Source organism: Danio rerio, chromosome 21 (genome assembly GCF_052040795.2).
Source record: "Danio rerio strain M-AB ecotype USA chromosome 21, GRCz13ab, whole genome shotgun sequence".
NCBI lineage: Eukaryota > Metazoa > Chordata > Actinopteri > Cypriniformes > Danionidae > Danio > Danio rerio.
Window position 1 is genome coordinate 45,795,140 of NC_141041.1, and position 17,361 is coordinate 45,812,500.

At 37.1% G+C, this 17,361-nt stretch overlaps 2 protein-coding genes across 5 annotated transcripts in view; both read right to left on the reverse strand.

Moving 5' to 3' along the window:
• The window catches only part of pcyt1bb (phosphate cytidylyltransferase 1B, choline b), a 658,357-nt gene that overhangs the window by 314,756 nt on the left and 326,240 nt on the right, over positions 1–17,361 (reverse strand). The window lies entirely within an intron of this gene.
• Positions 9,467–17,361, reverse strand: part of yipf5 (Yip1 domain family, member 5) — a 20,521-nt gene continuing 12,626 nt past the window's right edge. For 2 of the 4 annotated variants that reach the window (XM_087299358.1, XM_087299360.1), the window contains exon 6: positions 16,587–17,346. In XM_087299358.1, the coding sequence (XP_087155484.1) occupies positions 17,184–17,346 (163 nt within the window). In that variant the 3' untranslated portion in view covers positions 16,587–17,183. 4 annotated transcript variants of the gene reach the window in all.

Below are 17,361 nucleotides of genomic sequence, written 5' to 3' on the forward strand. Positions count from 1 at the left end.
TCTACATGCCTAAATGCACTGAGCTGCTGGCCTGCTGCCATGTGATTGGCTAACTAGCAATTAGCGTTACAGGCAGTTGGTTATTGTACCTAATAAAGTGGCTGGTGTGTGTTTGTGCTAATATACTGCACTGTATTTACAGTCACCCTTGTTTTATTTTAGCTCTTTATACATCTTTTAAAGCAGTATTACACAGCAAAGTTACAGGAATCAATTATGCAAGCTTCAAAAATGAGGCAAGTCCAAATTGTGCAATGAAGCAGCTGTATTGAGACAACAGTGTTGTTGTTCAGCTCAGTTTGGTTCAATGTCAGTTCAGTTCAGTTCATTATAAACGAAGTTCAAGAAAAGTTTATTGCAATAAAATTTGTGTTATTACGGAATTGACATTTTATTTTAGGTTTTGGTTCAATTAAAACAAACTCTGGGCATTATTTCTTTGTTAATGCAATTTATTTGCGTAAATGTGAATGCTGCAATCTTAAACAAAAAAAGCAGACCAATTCCAAATGAATTCTGGATGTGAAATCTTAATCTTAAAGGTGTCGAGAGGGGTCGAGGCAGATTGGGTGCAGATGGATGGTGGGTATAATTCCAAGGTGACAATATATTATAAAACTGAAAAGTTAGAGTTAGAGACATTTAACGTATTGTCTTCATGCACTTCCTGACCAACGGGAGACTTTGTTTTTGTATCTATGAATGTCTGGGTGATACTTTCAGGCCATTCAGGGCAGCTGAAACCTCAGGATACAAGACTTTCAAAACTTGTCATGTAAGTTCTCCACCTTAACACTGCCCCCTAAAACATATTATAGATGGGACAACAAGACTCTTGCAGACTCTTGAAGACTTCTTGAAGATGACTGTTCGACTGCAGAACAACCAACACTTTCTCAGTAAAGAATTTAGCTTGAAATGTGTTTCTTGGTTTGGGTTCTGAAATTCCCTAAACCATCAACAACAACAAAAAAACAAAAAACTTTTTCAAGAAAATTGTTGAGTATATCTCTATTAAGTTAATATCAAGTTATCTCTATTAATAATGTTAGTGGCAACACGATGGCTAAGTGGTTAGCACTGTCGCCTGACAGCAAGAAGATTGCTGGCTTGAGTCCTGGCTGGATCAGTTGGCTTTTCAGTGTGGAGTTTGCATGTTCTCTTCCGGCGTGGGTTTCTTCCGGGTGCTTTGGTTTCCTTATAGTCCAAAGACATGCGCTATAGGTGAATTGATTAAACTAAATTGGCTGTAGAGTATGAGTATGAATGAGTGTGTATGGATGTTTCCCTTACTGAATTGCAGCTGGAAAGGCATCTGCGGTTTAAAACATATGCTAGATAAGTTGGCGGTTCATTCCGCCGTGGTAACCCCTGATGAAAAAAGAGACTAAGCTGAAGGAAAGTGAATGAATGAATAATGTTTGTATCCATTTTTAGGAACAACGTGTCTTGAAAATATTAACTTAAATACTCCCACAACATCTATATTAGACTGTCACTGTCTCCTAAGTGAATAACAAGTTATAATCAGTGTTTACTAAGCTATATAAACATTTTCTTTAAAAATCTATATGTAAAGCACTGCTAAAAAAAAAATCACTTTCTCTGATAGAAAACTCTGGAAGTCATTGAGACGTAATTATTCTTCACTCATTAATTCATACAACATGTTTAGCATACCCGAATAGCAGATTAATTATTTATTAACTCTGTAATTGTAAATAACAGTAACAGGCTACAATGAAAATAAATCACATTTAGTTTTAGACATGCTGTGTGGGATCTGTTTTGAGGTTAGAATATTGAGCTGACAGTCACAAAATGTTGGAATATGTTAACTCTGTTATTGTCAACTCTGTTATTGTCAACTCTGTTAGCGGTTCTAAAAGTTGAACAATTCGTTATCACATTTGAGCATTTTGCTTTGTTTTACACTATTAATGCATTACATTTACTGTATATTCATGGGTTCTGTGTCATTCCATTTCAAAGAAAATGAGTGGAAAATGCTTGGAATGTCGCCGCTAGTCTGGAGTGAGTTATGTAACATTTTACGGCACCAACAGAACTGGTTAACAAGTGTGAACACATTCTTTGGTCCAAAGTATCCAGTCAGCATACCATTTTGTAAGACATGAATTTTGTTTATCCTCAACTGTGCCCTGTGCTCATATGCAATAAAAAAAAGACTTGACTGTTTTAACAAAATCACACTTCACAGATGATAAAAGTATTATTTAAAAAAATAAATAAACCTTGCACTACAAATGAAGGTGACTGAAAGAACCCAAAAGATTTTTTTCAGGCGTTAGGTTTAGAGAAAACCAGGCACCGCTCATCACCAGGCTAATACCATCCCTACAGTGAAGCATGGTGGTGGCAGTATGATGCTATGGGGATGTTTTTCAGCAGCAGGAACTGGAAGACTAGTCAGGATAGAGGGAAAGATGAATGCAGCAATGTACAGAGACATCCTAAATGAAAACCTGCTTCAGAGTGCTCTTGATCTCAGACTGGGGTGACGGTTCATCTTCCAGCAGGACAATGACCCAAAGCACACCGTCAAAATATCAATGGAGTGGCTTCACAACAATTCTGTGAATGTCCTTGGCCCAGCCAGAGCCCAGACCTAAATCCTATTAAACATCTCTGGAGAGATCTGAAAATGGGTGTACACCGTTGTTTACCATCCAACCTGATAGAGCGTCACTGCAAAGAGGAATGGGTACAAATTCATAAAGACAGGTGTTCCAAGCTTGTGGCATAATATTTAAAAAGACTTGAGGCTGTAATTGCTGCCAAAGATGCATCAACAAAGTATTCGGCAAAGGCTAAGAATACTTATGTACACGTGATTTTTCAGTTTTTTTTTATTTTTAATAAATTTGCAACAATTAAAAAAAATGCATTATGGGGTATTGTGTGTAGAATTTTGAGGAAATAAATTAATTTTATCTATTTTGAAATAAGGCTGTGACATAAAAAAGGAAAGCGCTATGAATATATTGCAGATGCACTGTAGAACCTTTAGTGGAATCAAAAGTTTCCATGGATGTTAAATGTTCCTCATACAAGCATTGATGCTTGTAGATCTTTTTATTATCCTTTTAGTGCAAAAAGGATAATCAAGTCATTGAGCCAATCAATAAAAGCTGAAAAATGCTGAAATGGGCGTCTTTGTAGTTTTATGAGCACAAATAAAATAAACTGCTGACTCTTTTCTCCCAGCCAGGTTTTTTGTACACTCTCTGACGCCAGTCCCATACAATAACATTAAACAAACAGAGCGCAAAACAGAAATACAGTGACAGCGATCTCGTTCATCACTCAACTGTGTTTGAATTTGCTTTTCATTTCTTGGGGGAAAAATTTTCATAAGTCACATTCGAATCTCCAGAGAAAATAAACGGGCCGTGTGAGTCACTGCCTCCTTCATGCATGTATGTTAGCGGTGCGAGCCGTTTTCTGTGAACTAACACCTCCCTTTCTCCTGTCCTGCTTTCTTATCTGCTGCCATCCACCCATTAAAGAAGCCCATTTCTTCTCCCTTAATCAGGAAAATAATAATAAATAATGACATACTAAGTTAAAATACTGTAAAAAAAAAAAAAATGGATTTAAAAGTAAAAAATATTTTCAAATAGCCCCTACTTTGCATTTTAAAAGGTAATATTTTGGTTTTGGGGTCTTCAACAACAGGCTTATATGCGTTTAAGATCAAAAAACACTTGTATTGTCTTATAACACAGGTGTCAAACTCAGTTCCAAAAGGGCCGCAGCTTTGCACAGTTTAGTTCCAACCCTAATTAAACACACCTGATTAAACTAATTGAGTCCTTCAGGCTTGTTTGAAACCTACAGGTAAGTGTGTTGGAGCAGGGTTGGAACTAAACTGTGCAGAGCTTCGGCCCTCCAGGAATTGAGTTTGACACCCCTGTCTTATAATATGCATTTATTTTTACATTGGGATAATTAGGCATTTACCTAATTATCCCAATGACTCCTGTATGAATCGTTCAGCAGTTAATTTGTTCCAAAACCCCTACTTAGCGCAAACCTAATCTGCGCTGATTGGACATATGACCCAGTCTATTGCGATTGGTCGACTTCGTTTAGCACGAGACAGGGAGAAATGCCCATCAAGGCTACAGTATGAAGTAGCAGAGAGCATGTGAGAGCTCAATGCAGGAATGCAATAAAGCAATGCAGTTAAACACCAGTATATTACTCTACTCTTAAACCTAACCCCAAGTAATAACGACACACATTCAGTATTAATCCACACAGTGGCAAAAGTTGAACTATTTTGAAAACTGACCGCGCCGTGCGTGTGTGAGGAACAGCTTATGGTGGACATAGCAACAAACAGCAGAGGTTCGCCAGTCCAGAAACGCATTTTAAATTAATAAAGGAAGAAGCATGCGTCATGTTTTTACAACCCAGGCTCATTCTGAACACGTAGTCCAGCGGACGTTTCTGGAGACCGCGAAATACGTCCCGGGAGGTACGTATTTGTGCAGTTTTTGTTTTCGCGAATCCGCGAGAGGCCGCTGTGTGCGCTTTATTTGTATCTCGAACGTCTCTCGCAAGTGCTGTTCGCGCCCGCGCTGTTCTCGCGTCAACCCACCAGAGGCCGCTGTCTGACTGACCGAATGATTGACTGCTCGACCGACCAATCGGCTGACCCACCCTCCTCCTTCCCTGAACCCAACCAGTTTTACCGATTGACCCGCCCGCCCGCTCACTTCCCTAAACCCGAACAACAATTTAGAAAAGCCGTCTAGAAAAAGAAAAACTCTCTTCTTACTATCACCTCACAGCAAGAAGATCACTGGTTTGTATGTTTTGAGTATGTGAGTATGTTATTATTATTATTTTTTTTAGTTTTAAGGGAGCCACCTTCAAGAGGAGTAGCACTCATGCGTTGGGTCTTGTCATTTTTAATATAAGCATTAATGTTTGAGGCTTCACTCAGAGAGCCATTGTGCTAACACAAGATCTGAGATCAGTAAGCATTTTAAAAGTAAATTTGCTCCTGGGTCCAATTTACTTAAAATAAAGTAATATTTAGACCCACACAAAATCTTCGCACGCAGAATTCCGCAGAATTCCACTTAAAATTGTAAAAACCAATAAGTGAACTTAATTTCTTCATGTTTGTGTGGGACCCAGCATTTTTGTTAAAATAATTAGCTACGCTAATTATTCTCTATTTTCACCTGGGGATACTCATCCCGAGGTCCTCTGATTATGCGGAGCCACTGATTGGATCCAAGACCAGCGACGAGATGATCCCAAGGATTCCATATCCGGGACCAGGCCATATCCTGAGCTGCTGCTGCGCTGATGGTCGTGGGGAGTGGAGAACATGAGTCTGATTCCAGCGACGCTCCAGGGACAGACGAGTCTTCGCTGAGGCCATCTTCCAGCCTCCACCACGGCGACTGAAGCTCTGCACAAGACTTTTGGCCAGCGGAGAAATTAAAATGGTCGTGCCCAACTGAGTCTGGTTCTCTCAAGGTTTTTTTTCTTCACTCCCATAAGATGAAGTTTTTTTTTCCCTCTGTCGCCTCTGCCTCGCATGGTTCAAGATTGGTAGAGCTACGCATCGATGAATTTGCTCTTCAGTGTTTGAACTCTCAGTAATGATTAAATCACACTGAACTGAGCTAAACTGAACTGAACTTAAACACTAAAACCTGAACCACACTGTTCCAGTTACTATGACCATTTATGTGAAGCTGCTTTGACACAATCTACATTGTAAAAGCGCTATACAAATAAAGCTGAATTGAATTGTACAGTGTAAAACTCAGGTAAAGCCTAGAAATAAAAACGAAACATTAAGCAGAAGTAGAGTTGATGGAGAACAGCTAAAGATCACTCATGGCTAAGTGACATTATATTTACAGAATGCTACATCGCCTTTTGGAAATCTGCATTAGGCTGGCACTGCTACCACTCACAGATGTATGAGCTTCAATACATCACGTCTGTAAAGTACACTTGTTTAACCGCCTGAACAGCAACAGTCTGGTCGGTCGGTGTATTGACTGATATATAGCATGTTTCTCCATGCAGACGGATGGTGTGTGCAAGCCTTGCCCTCACACTTCCACAGCACTGCCTTAAATGGGAATCACATAGAAACAAGCCATGTTTTCTGTGTGGTTCTGATTAATACCAGATTGGACTGCGCTGGCCTTCGTCCAGTTCCCACCCAGGGACAAGCCGATTTCTTTTTCCTCCACACATTAGAGCATGCCATGATCTGCTCCCCTATTTTAGACACATCTTTCTTATTTTATAAATGCCTTTTCCTTGAGCCTTGACTCGGTGCCAGTTGGAGCAGCAGGCCAAATAGTTGAGATGGGAGTTGAGCACTGTACGCAAAGCGCTTTTTCGCTGCAATAAACTTAGCTCGGTTGCAGGGCGAACTTTACGGGGGAGTTCACCAAACGAGAATGGTGTTAGTTTGTAAAAATGACGTTAGTGTTATACACAAAATCAGCATGATGAAAGGTGCAAGCATAAAAATTGAAGTCTGAAAAAGTCATTTTGTGTGTGTGCGTGCAAGAAAATACACATGAACAGAGATATGGAAATAAAAATTGTTTTATACTATGATCAGCATTGGGTGTAATTAGCTGCAAAGTAACTAGTTACTGTAATTAAAATGTGTTTTGCTGAAAAAATTAGATTTCTTTTCACTTTTAGGCAATTTTTGACAGGCTGGTCAAGCTGGTTTTAGCTGGACTTGGCTGGTCATTTTCCAGCCTGACCAGCTAAGACCAGGCTGGAAATGGCTGGAAACCAGCCTGGAAGTGGCCAAATCCCCTCTAAAACCAGCCTGTTCGACCAGCTAAAACCAGCCAACCAGCCTAGGCTGGTTTAAGCTGGATTTTTCAGCAGGGATCTCTTCCAGATAAAGTCTACCCTGCTGAAAAATCCAGCTTAAACCAGCCTAGGCTGGTTGGCTGGTTTTAGCTGGTCGACCAGGCTGGTTTTAGAGGGGATTTGGCCACTTCCAGGCTGGTTTCCAGCCATTTCCAGCCTGGTCTTAGCTGGTCAGGCTGGGAGATGACCAGCTAAAACCAGCTTGACCAGCCAAGCCAAGATGGGAGTCCAGCCAAAACCAGCTATATCCAGCTTAAACCAGGCTGGTCAAGCTGGTTTTAGCTGGACTTGGCTGGTCATTTTCCAGCCTGACCAGCTAAGACCAGGCTGTAAATGACTGAAAACCAGCCTGGAAATGACCAAAATCCCTCTAAAACCAGGCTGGTCGACCAGCTATAACCAGCAAACCAGCCTAGGCTGGTTTAAGCTGGGTTTTTCAGCAGGGTAGTTCACACTACATGACTTTTAACATTTGCAGATTGTGGTGTCATTCAGAAAACGTGACTTGCTTTTGTGTCTTAAAATCACTGTGGTGTTTACAACACACGACACTACGCTAAAAATATTCACAAGAGGGGGATCCACTAGCCAGTTGCTAACTGCCACCAACCAGCCACTGGTAAAACACCTGACCCACCAGCTAGTTAACTAGCTAATCCATATGAATTTGAATGATCTTATTCATATAGTTTTGTACAATTTGCTCATCCCCAATGACGGTTGAGTTAAGGGGTGGAGTTGGGTGCCACACCTCATTTTAAAAATCATACAATTTTGTACGACTGACCTCTACTAAAATGACAAAACGTAAAATAGTTATGTTATCTTGTGAGATCAGGCTGGAGGATCAACACAGGAGCGTGTAAAAGAGATGTTTACCTGCAAAAGACATTGTTCAGTCTGAAATGAGTGAGTGAGTTGGAGGAGAGTGGGAGGATGTTTTCTGTGTGATGAATGAATATAGCCTGCATACCCATTCATTTCCTATGGCGGTCACTTTTGACTGGGAACACCACAAGTGTAACAAGCTTGATTAAAACACTCAAAATTCAACGAAAGAGACGATCATCATGTTTATATGTTCAAGTGCATAGTGTGGAGGATATCATAAGGCCTTGAGGCAATCAGTAGTAAAACACAATATTTATGAGGGATTTAAGTTGTAAATCAGTCAGATTTGACCCGAACACGACTGAAAGGTTAAACTGCTTCCATAAAATGCTGTGAAAACTCTTCAAGAGCAGAATAAGATAGAAACATTTAGAAATGAATTTGATTAAGAAAGTAATCAAGATACAATAATATAAACAAGATTATACGAATAATGTTCTATTTGAAAATGTGTCGATTGGTTATTATTGACATGTCACTAAGAAACAGCTTTGAATACTTTTATGAACAAATGGTTGAGATCTGATGTTTTTAAAAATCATGGAAAATGAATAAGGCTTAGTGTAAAAGTTCAAACAAACATACTTTTATTTCATTAAAATGGCCTGTAAACAATACAAGAGTAACACCATACCATTGGTCACATATTTCTAAAAAAAAAAATGGACTGATATAAAACACACATAAAACAAGTTTTGAGAAAACAAAAATTTTATTTAAATATATTTATTTGGGGCTGCACGATGGCGCAGTGGGTACCACGATCGTCTCAGAGCAAGAAGGTCACTGGTTTGAGCCTTGACTGGGTCAGTTGGCATTGCTGTCAGGAGTGTGCATGTTCTCCCTGTGTTCGTGTGGGTTTTCTCCGGGTGCTCTGGTTTTCCCCCAGTCCAAAGACATGCGCTATAGGTGAATTGGGTAAGCTAAAATTGTCCGGTGTGTGAATGAGTGCGTATGGATGAGTGGTAGGGCATTCGCTGCTTAAAACATACGCTGGATAAGTTGGTGGTTCATTCCACTGTGGCGACCCCAAATTATTAAAGGGACTAAGTCGAAAAGAAAATGAATGAATGAAGTACATCAATTCTATCTGAAAGAACAGTTATGGCTTCTTAAATGAAAGAACACTCCATAGATATTGTCCTCAGTTAAGAAAGACTTGTAAAAATTGGTCTCTGCCTCCTGTATTTTAAAGAAATAAATATGTAAAGCCATTAAATCAGAAATAAAACAATATTCAGGCATCGGAGTTGACTGTACAAAAGTCTTATTTCAGATTTATGGACATGAGTAGGCCCACACGGAATCTGCGCGCGCAGAATTCCGCAGATTTTTAGCCCATAATTAATTCTGTTTATTTACTTGAGTAAATGAGTAAATCTGAATTTATTCAGTAATTTATTCCTTTTTATTTCATATATTAAGGTTTTAGTTATGATACTCCGCTGGATACTCCAAAAATAATTCTGCAGAAATCCGCAGATTTTTACCGAAATTCTCCGCAGAAATAGCAAAAAACGTCCGCAGATTCTGTCTGGCCCTGGACATGAGTTACTTATTCATATGTCATTTCAAACCAGCACGACTTTTTTTTTTTTTTTTTTACATTTAACAATTTAACAGTCCACACAAATGGTTTATCTTTTAAAAAAGAAAGTCACACAAGTTCAGAACCCCCTGAGGTTAAGTAAATGACAGCATCTTTATTTTGGTGTGACAAATTCTTTTAAATTGGTTCAAACTAGCTTTTACACAGTCCCATTTAATTTTCCTGGTACATAAAAAAATGGTGAAAATTAGTTACTTATACTGACTCAAATGTATAAATAAACACAGGCTGAGCAAATCAACAGTAATTCAGGAATGTAAAGAAAAATAATTAAATGACGACAAAAAAACAAAAAAAACTGGTGTACTGTGCATATGAACATTGCAAAGTTAACACCAGTGTTGTGTTGGAGAGATGACATTTGCATGAATTATATATATATATATATATATATATATATATATATATATTTTCTCCCATAAACGCTTAACTTTCACTATGGTAAAGGAAATGATTTTGCAAAGAACTACAGAACACATTTTAACCTGCATCATAAGCGAGAAAATTTCTTAGAGTACGTGGGCAGGTGAGAACAAACCATAATAATTCCACATTCTCTAAGAAACTCCTTATGTTGTGTTCACAAAAAGCAGTCCTCAAATAAAGGTTTGTGAGAGTGGTGGTGGTGGTGGTCGTTTTGTCCATTAAAAGAGGATAAGAGTTCAAAAGACAGAAATGAGGGCAAAGACTCCATAGAGCAGGGCGCAGGGATAGGCCACCAGCAGCTGCTGCCCATCCATCGCCAAGGCAGAGATAAAGATCTTGGAGGCTGAAAGACTGCACCAACCAATGATGGCGGCAGTTAAAATGATACCCATTATGCCCCTGAGAGACAGAAAAACAGACGTTAGAACATGTACAGTTTACACCAGACATAGCCATTTAAAAAAAAAATGTTGGATGGAAAAATCATGCTAAACATTTACTATTTTAGGTTCGTTAGGATTACCTAAAAAAAAATTTAAAAGTAGACACTGAAACTTACTGTAAGGAAAAGATAACACCGAAGCTGGACAGGATGATCATGGGTAGCAGACAGTAGCCCAGAACACTAGCCACACAGCCAAACGAGACCCCAGTCATGCTCATGAGGTTGAGGAGGCAGTACATGCCCAGACATCCAATAGCACTGATGCCATACACATAACCAAACTGGATCTTACCTGTCTAAAATGGAAGGGAAATCATGTTATTGGTTTGTAGTTATACTAGTCAACTAATCTATCTCTGTTTTGCACTTTCATTTACAAAGTCAAGTTACATATTAATATTACAGCACACACTTCAAAACAAGAAATACAACATGCTTTAACTGCATTTGTAAATAACATGTGCTTATTTAACACCTGATTCAGATCACTGGCTCATTGGGAGAGACACTATTAGCAGAAATGCTATGTGCAGAGTGGTGGTCCTATAGACATATAATAGACGCCTCATGGTCTGCTTCAGTCTCTGTTGCGCTGATACATCAATACTTGCAGTATGTAAGATGGACACCCAGTGGTTGAATTAGATATTGCACTTCTAGTTCAAAAAAAACTTTCACTTGGCCCCTCCAATGATTCCGAAGGTTGCCAGATTGATGACACCAACAGGAGCATGCCTGACAATCGAGCCTACACTGTGTTCTGACTAAAAGCAACAACACGCAATAAAAGGAATATTTTCTCATTTAAAATTAGTTTTTTGTCCTAAACATCAGCTGGAATTTCTATTTTAGAAACGGCTTTAATTTCTCACATCTGAAAAACAGGATAAACTATGACAACAATCACCTTGGGTACACCTCATGTGCTTTATTCAGTGCTAAATGCTAATAATGCGAGTTAAAATGCCGTTTCAAGTTACATTTATTGACATAATGAATGGTGCAGCAGATAGTTTACCTCAAATCTTGAAAATAAACCGTTTAAAATGACTTTAGAACTGTGACAGAGCAAGCCAGCAAATATGTCAATCAACGTGTACATTTAATAATGTTAAAGAGGTTTAATATGTATTAATTAATCCTTACCATTTCATCAGACTGCAGTGCTCCATTCTCCACTTCTGAATGGCTATATTTAAATGTTTTTTGCTTATATACAGTATCTATCTATCTATCTATCTATCTATCTATATATATATATATATATATATATATATATATATATATATATATATATATATATGTATATATATGTATATATATATATATATATATATATGTATATATATGTATATATATATATATATATATATATGTATATATATATATATATATATATATATATGTATATATATATATATATATGTATATGTATATGTATATATATATATATATATATATATATATATATATATATATATATATATATATATATATATATATGTATATATATATATATATATATATATATATATATATATATATGTGTATATATATATATATATATATATATGTGTGTGTATATATATATATATATATATATATATATATATATGTGTATATATATATATATATATATATATATATATATATATATATATATATATATATATATATATATATATATATACATACATATATACATACATATATACATACACATATATATATATACATACATATATATACATACATATATATACATACATATATATATACACACACACACACACACACAGGGCTTTACATTAACTTTTTTGATCACCAGCCACTGTGGCTAGTAGATTTCCAACATTACTAGCCACTTGCCATTTCCATTAGCCGCAATTTTGTTGTTTGGAAACTATATTTTATATGAATAAATGTGACTTTTACATGCTAAAATGACTTGATTTAGATGTGTTGTCCACATGCCTCCTCATGCATTTCACTGTTTGAGAGCTTGCTCACTGTGCATGAGCAAATGGGTTGTGTCACATTGCAATTGGTTTTTATTTCACATGACTTTTTAAGGGCTCAAAATTAAGGATTTATCAAATTTATCTCTGACCACACCAAAAAGAAATAATAATTTTTTAGCCACACATTTTAAATGTGTCAAAACAAGCAAATATATAGCTGCATACAATCACTTTTTATTCAACAAAACCCTTTTTTTTTGACATTTAAAACGATCTATTGTCATGTATCTAAAATATGCACAGTAACCTGTCCTGGCTTAAGGTCCAAGATCAGCAGTTACTACACATAAATGGGAGTTAATCCCATATTAAAGCAATGTTATTGTAAAGCATGATAATTAAACTATATTAACAAAAATAACTGCAAGCAAAAAAAAGCAGGTAAAAACATGCCTTAATGAAAGGATGATCACGTGCCTGAGAATAATTAAACCGAAAGCGGTAACTGCAGCTACTGCTTACAAAAGGATACATATGGGTTTTTTTTTAATCTTGAGCTCTTGAAAGCTGCAGGACTGTGGGTACACGAGCATCGCTTTTTGTATAGTGTATTTCAAAGAGAACCGATCGCACTCGTTGCGATTCCTCTACACACAGTTGTTTTGCTCAAGTAAACGGGAGCGGCTAGTGGGTGCGGCTGTCTAACCCACTGTCTAACTGTCTAACCCGCCAAAGCTGAAATCTACCCGCATTTGGCGGATGTTAATGTAAAGCCCTGATATATAGAGGTGTGTATGTATGTATGCATTGTGATATTATTGCCAGTGCAGGAGAACGGGTGGCTTTAGAGGACCCCTTGCAATCATGGACACATGAGGCAGGTCGGTTTAAACAAGGTTCTGTACAGAACATATACACCTTCATTATTTAAATCACAATCAGAATACTTTATCAATCCCAGTAGGAAATTTTGTGCGTAGAAATGGATAGGAAAGATAAAATTAAAGATAAAGACGAAAACAAAAATAATGTATAAAACAATTTAAGAAAAAGACATTTAATATGGACAAGCTTTACAATATACATGTAAAACGCATCACATACATATCGCAATATTAAAACCCTAGTTTGATCTCAGAGGGAGGAGTTACAACATTTAATTGCCACAGAGATGAATGACTTCCTGTGGCGTTCAATGGTGGATTTGGGTTTTAATAAATCATTCACTGAAAGAGCTCCTGTGCCCTAGCAGGACATCATAGAGGGGATGGGTGTCAATATTCAATATTGCTTATACAATTGATTGCTTGTATTGCTTATTGCAATATTTAAGGGCATTCTACGTTATATGACATTAATATGATTTGTGGTTGTCAAGATTAGGCTAACTAATATGGGAAATAAATAGAATCTCGAATACCATTATTGTCCCTCATTGCAGGTAAATAACCAGACTTTCTGCAAAGCCTGATATTTCTGTGCCAGTCTTATTACTTTCACCTGAACTCGCCATGAGAAAATAAAAGCACACAAGCTCTGAGGTAAAATAATAATGACTTGCAGTGAAAATGTTTGCTTCCTAGATCATTTATTTTATACATGGATCATTGGATCGATAATCATTGGATCACGGAGCAGCCATGGCCTAATAGTTAAGAGTTGGATTTGAAAGCACAGTTCCTTACAATTTTGGCCTAGAAAATAGTTATTTTATTATTGTTTTTTCCTGTCGGTTTTAACTACAGGAGACTCAAGCTTTAAATAGGAAAATTATGCTAAGCTAAAAAAGATTTCTGTTCTAATTATAGCTATATCTTTTGTTTTATATAAAAAAGATTTAACTATTTTAAAATAATTGACTTTCTTCAACGGGATAAATATGCTTTGTACTGGGAGATGTGATAAACTACAACTCCCTTCACCGATGTGATGCATCTGAGTCTTCAAATAAAAGGAGCCAGATAAGATGATTCTTCGGAATGGATTTGTTAATAAAGTAATGGTCTAAAAGACATTTAGTGAAATACATAAATGAAAGACATAAGTAAAATGACCCTTGTCAAGTATGGTTTTACCCAAACTCAATGTTGGAATGTTGGAGGATTCCATATCCGGGACCAGGCCATATCCTGAGCTGCTGCTGCTGCGCTGATGGTCGTGGGGAGTGGAGAACATGAGTCTGATTCCAGCAACGCTCCAGGGACAGACGAGTCTTCGCTGAGGCCATCTTCCAGCCTCCACCACGGCGACTGAAGCTCTGCACAAGACTTTTGGCCAGCGGAGAAATTAAAATGGTCGTGCCCAACTGAGTCTGGTTCTCTCAAGGTTTTTTTTCTTCACTCCCATAAGATGAAGTTTTTTTTTCCCTCTCCGCTGTCGCCACTGCCTCGCATGGTTCAGGATTTGTAGAGCTACGCATCGATGAATTTGCTCTTCAGTGTTTGAACTCTCAGTAATGATTAAATCACACTGAACTGAGCTAAACTGAACTGAACTTAAACTTACTATGAACTTACTATGACCATTTATGTGAAGCTGCTTTGACACAATCTACATTGTAAAAGCGCTATACAAATAAAGCTAAATTGAATTGAATTGCACAGTGTAAAACTCAGGTAAAGCCTAGACAAAACGTAAAATAGTTATGTTATCTTGTGAGATCAGGCTGGAGGATCAACACAGGAGCGTGTAAAAGAGATGTTTACCTGCAAAAGACATTGTTCAGTCTGCAATGAGTGAGTGAGTTGGAGGAGAGTGGGAGGATGTTTTCTGTGTGATGAATGAATATAGCCTGCATACCCATTCATTTCCTATGGCGGTCACTTTTGACTGGGAACACCACAAGTGTAACAAGCTTGATTAAAAAAACTCAAAATTCAACGAAAGAGATGATCATCATGTTTATATGTTCAAGTGCATAGTGTGGAGGATATCATAAGGCCTTGAGGCAATCAGTAGTAAAACACAATATTTATGAGGGATTTAAGTTGTAAATCGGTCAGATTTGACCCAAACACGACAGAAAGGTTAAACTGCTTCCATAAAATGCTATGAAAACTGTTCAAGAGCAGAATAAGATAGAAACATTTAGAAATTAATTTGATTGAGAAAGTAATCAAGATACAATAATATAAACAAGATTATACAAGTAATGTTCAATTTGAAAATGTGTTGATTGGTTATTATTGACATGTCACTAAGAAACAGCTATGGGACTTTGAATACTTCTATGAACAAATGGTTGAGATCTGATGTTTTGAAAAATCATGGAAAATTAAAATGGCCTGTAAACAATACAAGTGTAACACCATACCATTCACATATTTCACATATTTCTAAAAAAAAAAAAATAAATGGACTGATAAAAAACACACATAAAACAAGTTTTGAGAAAACAAAAATTTTATTTTCATATATATTCATTTGGGGCTGCACGATGGCGCAGTGGGTACCACGATCGTCTCAGAGCAAGAAGGTCACTGGTTTGAAACTTGACTGGGTCAGTTGGCATTGCTGTGTGGAGTTTGCATGTTCTCCCTGTGTTCGTGTGGGTTTTCTCGGGGTGCTCCGGTTTTCCCCCAGTCCAAAGACACGCGCTATAGGTGAATTGGGTAAGCTAAAATTGTCCGGTGTGTGAATGAGTGCGTATGGATGAGTGCTAGGGCATTCGCTTTCCTAAAACATACGCTGGATAAGTTGGTGGTTCATTCCACTGTGGCGACCCCAAATTATTAAAGGGACTAAGTCGAAAAGAAAATGAATGAATGAAGTACATCAATTCTATCTGAAAGAACAAATGAAAGAACACTCCATAGATATTGTCCTCAGTTAAGAAAGACTTGTAAAAATTGGTCTCTGCCTCTTGTATTTTAAAGAAATAAATATGTAAAGCCATTAAATCAGAAATAAAACAATATTCAGGCATCGGAGTCGACTCTGCAAAAGTCTTATTTCAGATTTATGTACACGAGTAGGCCCACACGGAATCTGCGCACGCAGAATTCCGCAGATTTTTAGCCCATAATTAATTCCGTTTATTTACTTGAGTAAACGAGTAAATCTGAATTTATTCAGTAATTTATTCCTTTTTATTTCATATATTAAGGTTTTAGTTATGATACTCCGCTGGATACTCCAAAAATAATTCTGCAGAAATCCGCAGATTTTTACCGAAATTCTCCGCAGAAATAGCAAAAAACGTCCGCAGATTCTGTCTGGCCCTGGACATGAGTTACTTATTCATATGTCATTTCAAACCAGCACGACTTTTTTTTTTTTTTTTTACATTTAACAATTTAACAGTCCACACAAATGGTTTATCTTTTAAAAAAGAAAGTCACACAAGTTCAGAACCCCCTGAGGTTAAGTAAATGACAGCATCTTTATTTTGGTGTGACAAATTCTTTTAAATTGGTTCAAACTAGCTTTTACACAGTCCCATTTAATTTTCCTGGTACATAAAAAAATGGTGAAAATTAGTTACTTATACTGACTCAAATGTATAAATAAACACAGGCTGAGCAAATCAACAGTAATTCAGGAATGTAAAGAAAAATAATTAAATGACGACAAAAAAACAAAAAAAACTGGTGTACTGTGCATATGAACATTGCAAAGTTAACACCAGTGTTGTGTTGGAGAGATGACATTTGCATGAATTATATATATATATATATATATATATATATATATATATATATATTTTCTCCCATAAACGCTTAACTTTCACTATGGTAAAGGAAATGATTTTGCAAAGAACTACAGAACACATTTTAACCTGCATCATAAGCGAGATAATTTCTTAGAGGACGTGGGCAGGTGAGAACAAACCATAATAATTCCACATTCTCTAAGAAACTCCTTAAGTTGTGTTCACAAAAAGCAGTCCTCAAATAAAGGTTTGTGAGAGTGGTGGTGGTGGTGGTCGTTTTGTCCATTAAAAGAGGATAAGAGTTCAAAAGACAGAAATGAGGGCAAAGACTCCATAGAGCAGGGCACAGGGATAGGCCACCAGCAGCTGCTGCCCATCCATCGCCAAGGCAGAGATAAAGATCTTGGAGGCTGAAAGACTGCACCAACCAATGATGGCGGCAGTTAAAATGATACCCATTATGCCCCTGAGAGACAGAAAA